This window comes from Athene cunicularia (assembly GCF_003259725.1).
Source record: "Athene cunicularia isolate RWA chromosome 8 unlocalized genomic scaffold, athCun1 chr8_part1, whole genome shotgun sequence".
NCBI lineage: Eukaryota > Metazoa > Chordata > Aves > Strigiformes > Strigidae > Athene > Athene cunicularia.
Window position 1 is genome coordinate 29,263,695 of NW_020799109.1, and position 6,662 is coordinate 29,270,356.

Sequence of the window (6,662 nt, forward strand, 5' to 3'; positions counted from 1 at the left end):
CGGGACAGGCCTTAGCAGCCAGGGGCAGAAGTACCTATAGTGCCCTGTCTGCTGCAGCAAACCTGGGTCCTGCGCCAAACATTGGCTGTGTCGTACCCAGTACCTTCACATGGTGGTTAACTTTAGCACTGTCCCATCAGCTTTCTAATACCCATCTGAAATTGTAATTCACTGGCTGATCAGAGGCTACCCAAGAGGGATTGTGGGATAATCTGCATAATAATATTGTGGAATTAGTCAACTCCTGAAGAATATCTGAGCAGCTGGCTATAAGCCATAAGTGAATATGAATTAAATATGTAATTAACATCTTTCAAATAAATGTCAGTGGTAGGGCTCAAAACACCCATCTGTTGAGTTTCTTCCCTTGTGCACCACCTTTCTCCTTTTGGGAAAATACACTGGAGCTCTTCCCCAGATGCCCTCTGTGTCTTACCCTCCCAGTAGAATAAAGCTGTACTTCTTCCTTAAACACTGGTTATTTGTGTGCTTGGTTCAGAAGAGGAATCCTGCAAGGGGAGCTGCAGCTGCTTCTGCTCAGGAATAACATCTCTTGAGCTTGCTTCTTGCTCTGTGATGTGCAGATACCTCCCTCTCAACCATCTGTGTGTGGTGTGGGTTGGTTTGCACAGCTTTCCCAGGGAGCAGCTCAAGTGCAAAATCTGGGGGAGTGCAGCTCAGTAGGTCGCAGCCAGTTTGCTCAAACCTGGAGCTGAGTTCCCCTTACTGCAGCATGTGGAAAGTCATGAACAGCAGCAGAGAGGCCAGGGCTTCCTGCCTGCGTGCTTGGAAAGTCCTGCATGGGTTTTATGTGGCTAACATGGGAAAGGTCTGCTTGGCAACCATGGAGGCTCAGAAGCTGCTGCGTCCTGTCTATATTTAGTTTTAAACAAGTTCTGGAGGAGGGGGAAGGCTTTTGCTTGAGAAAGCATCCTGTTGCCAGGAGCACGCTGCAGCTGAATCGCCATCAGTGTTCGCCTTGAGTCGTGGCAAGGTGTGCACGGACAGTGTACATCTGGGGAAGAGGCTGAGCAGAGGCAAGAAGCCCTGTCATGCCTCTCATCTTCCTGCAGATGAGATTTTTCAGGCAGGGCAGAGCTAGGGATGGGACTCAAATCCCAGCGTTTCTGTGTTGGGATTCATCTATAGCATCGTGTCATCTTCCTCAAGTCATTCTCCATTTGCCTCTGTAGTCCTGGGCTTTTCAGAGAAGAAACAATTGTCATCTTCCCTGGGAGAAGCAGTTATGAATTGGCAAAGAAAGGTATCTGAGTCCAGATTCCCCCTTTGAGTGGGTGCTGAGTGCATGTATCAGCACCACGTGTCCCGTGGGTTACTGTGCATTCAGGCTGGTTGCACCCTGGAATGGTGCTTCGCAGTCATGCTTTGGGTCTTGGTCTTTCTGGGCATCTGCAGGCCTCCCCAGAGCCTAACTGTTAAAATTTTTGGTTATTGGTGGGTTTTCATGGTTTTGATTAACATAAGTCACATATATGTATGCAGTACTGGTTTGGGAGAAAGGGGTTTAAGCAGGGGACATGTCATTCATTTGGAGGGACACTTCCTTAGACTGGGAGTTTTCTGTTCCCACTGCATAGGGGAATTTGTAACCTCTGCATTTTTGGTTTTTCTTCCTCCTCAACATAGGCTACTTATTGACTAAGGGGAAAAACTGTCTGTCCAGCTGTAGAAAGCATTCAGACTGGCATCAGGGAATGCCCCTCATGAACCATTCTTGTTTCCATCACAAGTGCTTGTGAGGAAAGGAAAAACCTTCTTCACTTAGACCTTGCAGAGGTTTGCTGCCCCACTAAGGCAAGCTGAATGCAACCCTTGGGTTGGAGGAGCATGCCATGTCCCCGCTGTCCCTATGTCCCACTGCACTTATGCAGGTATAATGTGTGAGCAGGGCCCTGGCCCACATCATCTGCCTTCTGTGGGACCAAGGTGACACGTGTACCTCTTCCCAGAGCCCAGAGGTGACATCCCTGCCCCACCTGGGCAATGCGGTACACAGACCCTGAGCTCGGACCTGAGAGCAGGACATCCTTGTGATCATCTTTTCTCCGCCACTTCTGGTTGCTTTCCAAAGCTTGCCAGAGAAAAGGGAAAGGTCCTAGCATCTGCCTGGATGCTTTCACAAGAGGCTCTTGCTACCCCAGAGCATTAGGTAGTAAATGCAGCCAGGATATACTCTGATCCTCATCCTGGACCTTGGTGGGAGAACATGTTCCTATCTCCAGCTGCTGAGAGTTACTTTCTCCTTGGGTTTTTCTTACCATGTCTCAACCTGTGGTTGTGAAAGAGGAGGGTGATTTTCAGAGCTGATGGGGGACTCTTATCCACTTCCCAAGATCAGTAGATGAGACATTAGTGTGCATAAGGCAGAACAAAGACTAGTGGGAACTGTCTGATGCCCTCAATGATTTTATTGACCATCTATTTGCTGAGGTCCAAGGGGAGAGTGTAAGTGCAACTGGTTTGTTGCTTTCACTGGTCTGAAGTAAAGTAGCCCTGCTTCCTCCCCTGGGCTGGGGAAAGCAGTTTCTGGTGCAGATCTGTTTCTTCTACTGCTGATCTACAGGCTGGGGATCTGTGTGGTTGTGCTGGAAGGTGGTTTCTTCCTAATTGCAAAGGGCTGGGAAGTTTGGTGTCCTTGGCAGCTGTGGCCAAGGCTGAACGGTTCTGCGCTGCATTTCCTTGCAGCATGGGAGGGCAGCAGCGTCCCAGGGAGAGAGCAGGGAGGACAAGTGGGGGAGAGGCACTGTGCACCCCCTGTTTTTGTGAAACCTATGGGGTGCAGCTGGGTAAGCAGTAGGGCTGACACAGGCTGGAGAAGTATGTGAGGAGTGGGAAAACAGCGGAAACGGACAATGGACTCGGGCTTTGTGTCTGCACGTGCTGAAGGGCAAGTGCCTGGCACTGAGTTGCAGTGCTTTGTTCTGGGCAGTAGCAGCTTCCTGCAGGCAGGGATGCCGATGTGGCTGGGGAAGCACACCTTGCCAGCCCTGAGAGGCAGGAGAAGAAGGTGGGATGCTCAGGGAGGCCCCATCCCTGACCCAAACCCCAAAGTTGTGCCCAGGGCCGCAGGGACTGTTGTCAGGCAGCCCGAGCAGGTTCACTCTGGAGCAGTGCTGCATGTGGAGGCTCTCCAGCTGGGCTGGGGCTGACTCACAGCGCAGCGGTCACAGCCAAGTCAGGTCAGCCTGGCCTGGAGGGGAAGAGACGGTCTCTGGGGACAGGAATGCCGTCAAGTCTTCCAGCTTCTCAGGCAAACAGCCTTGCCCTTTGCCTGCTGGGGTGACCTCCTCTGCTAGGCATGCATTCCCCTCCCTGTTCCCTCTCACCACCGCTGTCTTCAGTGCTGTATGTGGAGGTTGCTAGTCAGGTACACAGTGGGTGGTTGAGCCAGCAGGGAGGTGGGAGCATGGAAAGAGCCACAAGCAGGCTGGGGGAGGCAGGCTGGGGCAGGCAAACCTCTCTTTGGGAAGCAGAACACTCAGTGGAGAGAGTATATGTGGTAACCGAGGCCCAGAGTGGCTCAGCTGGGTGTCTGTAGCAAGCCTGATTTGCAGGAGGTGGAGTAGCTCAGTTTGGCACCAGGAGCACCCACTTCTCCCCAAACAGTGGATGCCATGGGGCTGACATGCAGGGCTCCCACAGGCAGCAGAGCCCTCCCCGGCTGGCCTGACCTTGGCTCTCACTGGCCAGGGCAGGCGTGCTGGCTGCCAGTTAGTGATGCAGTTAACACCGCTGTGTTGCGCAGCCACCAAGGACTCGTATGACTAAGGAGAAGCAACTGAAGGCTTTGGGATTTGTCCTCCAAGCTGTGCTCTCATTTGTGTCGCGATGGCGGGGTCCAGCATGACCCTTGGCAAGCAGAGAGTCCCTGCTGGCCACTGGCACCCAGCCCACTACACACCGTGTGGGAGGTGCCAGTCCCTGTGTCAACAGCGCTTGTGGGGATCTTGCACCAGCAGTCAGAGCCACGTGGCTCTTCAGCCGCTGGCTCTGCAGTGCCCTTAGCCTTGCTGTGCCAAGAGGCACCAGGATATGCTCACAACTGCTCCTCCCAGCCCTGGCAGCTGTGGCAGAGATCCCTGATAAAGTCCCAGGGCTCTCTTCCCGGTGTCTTTTCATCCTGGGCTTTGTTTAGGGTATGAAGACAACCTGGTTCTGCCTCTCTGAGGACTCTCTCCCTCCCTGTGCCAGCTGTGGTGGGGTTTCTGGGCTGGACCAGGACTGGGGGCACCAAGGCACTGTAGCTGCCTCCCAGGGTGGAGGCTCAGCCTTGGTGCCACATGCAGCTCTGCTCCCTGGGGAGCTGCTGGGCAAGCTGGAGCTGGCCACAGGGCCCTGGGGGTGCAGCTGAACTTGGGCAGCAGCCGACTGGTTTTCTGTCGCCATTTGTGCCCAGAATAGGAGCTGTGAGTAGGCCATGGGGATGGAGGAGAGGCAGGCGGAGGGAGCAAGCTTGGTGCTGCTTTCACATTGAAGGGCCCCACGGTGATGCCTCTGGAGCACTTGTCCCTCCATGGCTTTGGGCTGTGCCTTTGAGGGGCCAAGAACTCTTGTCTGGATGTCCAGCAAGCAGCGTTCCAATCACTGTGGATGTTACCAGGGCACATTATCCCAGTGCAGCTCAGACACCACTTGCTGCTGACTTGCCTCCTTTGCTGTTCCTTCCCCAGTCCTCAGTATGCTCCAAGATCGTCCAGCTGCTGGGCCAGAACGAGGTGGACTATCGCCAGAAGCAGGTGGTGATCGTGAGCCAGGACAGCTTCTACCGGGTCCTCACCTCAGAGCAGAAATCCAAAGCACTCAAAGGCCAGTTCAATTTTGACCACCCAGGTGAATGGAGAACAGCATCAGGCCTCTGCCACGTGCTGGGGGGGTGAGGGCTGGAGCAGAATTCCCCCAGTCCACCAGCAGAGTGTTGTATGGACACTGAGACTCTGTCTCTGCATGGGGCAGGAGTGAGTGGCTTAGTTAAGCTCTTGTGGAGCTATTTGCATCCCTGACAGGGTGGCTGGGGGCCACCATGTCCCCTGCAGTACAGCCTCTGTCTCTTTTGGGAAGGAAACTACCTCTAGGGTGGAGTGTTTGGGATGAGAAAGAGCAGGTTGTGAACCCTTAAACTCCTTGAGCTGTTCTTCTTCTCCCTGTGAAAACATCCCCTGGTTTGAAAACCTTTCTGGTGCTGCTGGGTCAGGATCAGGGAGATCTGGCCTGGCACAGCTCCCTGGAGCCAACAGCCCTGTGACCCTCCTTCAAGGAGGGGAACCATCTTGTGTAGCTGCTCTGCAAGCCCCTCCACTGAGGGGGCTGTGCTGTGTTGCTACAACAGGACCTCTTTGAACCATCTCTGGGCTTGGTGGGGAAATTCCAGAGCTGCTGTCCCTTCGTCCCCATGAGGACAATGGCTGGAGGCAGTGAGCACCAAGCAAACAGAGCTGTGTCTGTCTGGCAACTCGAGGCTGAAACACTGCTGCAGTCTCTTTGAGGACTGGAGCCCTGGAGGAGATGCCTTCTCAAGCCCGGGCTGTCAGTGCCACCATACAAGGGCGGTATTGATTTCTGCAGGCCAGATCCCAGGCTGATGCAAAGCAGTGAAGCCCCAGGGGCTCTGGGGAGAGCTGGGCCTTGCTACGTTCGCTTTCCTCCTGAGTCTGTCCCCAGTGTGGGGTGACAGTGGCTCTGGCTAGGCTAAGCTCAGCATTTGGTGGGTGGGAGAGGTTGCAAAGCTGCCTTGGGTAATGTTTCCTCTCTCCTCAGATGCCTTTGACAACGAGCTGATCGTGAAAACGCTCAAAGAGATCACAGAAGGGAAGACGGTCCAGATTCCTGTCTATGACTTTGTCTCCCACTCCAGGTCTAACAGCTTCTCCTGCCTTGCTGTGCCTCTGCTAATGCCCTGCGGTGCCGCATGCAGCCCTGCCAGCCCAAACCACCTGCCCCTCTGCTTGCACCCGCTCTTAGGCGCCTGACATACCAACCGAAAGTTCCAAACCTAACTACTCCAGACCCCTTGGTTAGAGGATCCAGAGCAGATACAGGTGCAGTCTGAGGGTCTGGAAAGCTGTGCAGCCATGCAGGGGCATCCAGCAACATACAGGCATCAGCAGAGGGGGATTATGCCCCCCCCCCCCTTTTCTTGCCCCATCCACACTTCTCTCCCCATAAACTCTGCAGCTTTAACAAGTATTCCAGGCTCAAACAGCCTGGCACTGCCAGGAAAGGAAGAGGATGGTCGTTCTTGCTCCTGTAACTCTTCCCTTGCATGTGTTCAGCTTGTTTTTCCATGCCTGTGTTGGTTGTGGGTGGTGTGACCCTGCTCCATTTCCCACAAAAGCGCTGTGGTGTCAGGGGAGTGCTGCCTGGTTCCCAGGGGAGCAGAGCTGGTCCATGCAGGTTCCTGTGGGTCAAGTCCCATGCATAGGTTTTCTGGGTTTTACGGCTTGGCACATAACACTTGCAAGCAGCAGCTGGCCAAAATGTGTGGGGGGGGAGGAGAGCTAGGCTGCTTCCTGCTCTGCTGTTTGTCCTTCTAGGAAGTGTACATATGCCTTGGATTCCCTCCACCACGGTGGGGTAGGTCTGCCCTCTCCTTGTTTGCTCCCCTGGTGCAGCAGTGATGTCCCAGGGTTGGAGCAGTGCCTAGG

General features: G+C 54.3%; 1 protein-coding gene and 1 long non-coding RNA gene across 2 annotated transcripts in view; both read left to right on the forward strand.

Moving 5' to 3' along the window:
* The first annotated feature begins 359 nt into the window (after positions 1-359).
* Positions 360-6,662, forward strand: part of LOC113482629 — a 37,074-nt gene continuing 30,771 nt past the window's right edge. The window contains exon 1 of the long non-coding RNA XR_003398890.1: positions 360-369. This is a non-coding gene — a long non-coding RNA (uncharacterized LOC113482629). The remainder of the gene's footprint in view (positions 370-6,662) is intronic.
* Positions 3,981-6,662, forward strand: part of UCK2 (uridine-cytidine kinase 2) — an 11,574-nt gene continuing 8,892 nt past the window's right edge. The window contains exons 1-2 of the mRNA XM_026853421.1: positions 3,981-4,851; positions 5,776-5,872. Coding sequence (XP_026709222.1) covers positions 4,302-4,851; positions 5,776-5,872 — 647 coding nt within the window. The 5' untranslated portion in view covers positions 3,981-4,301. The remainder of the gene's footprint in view (positions 4,852-5,775; positions 5,873-6,662) is intronic.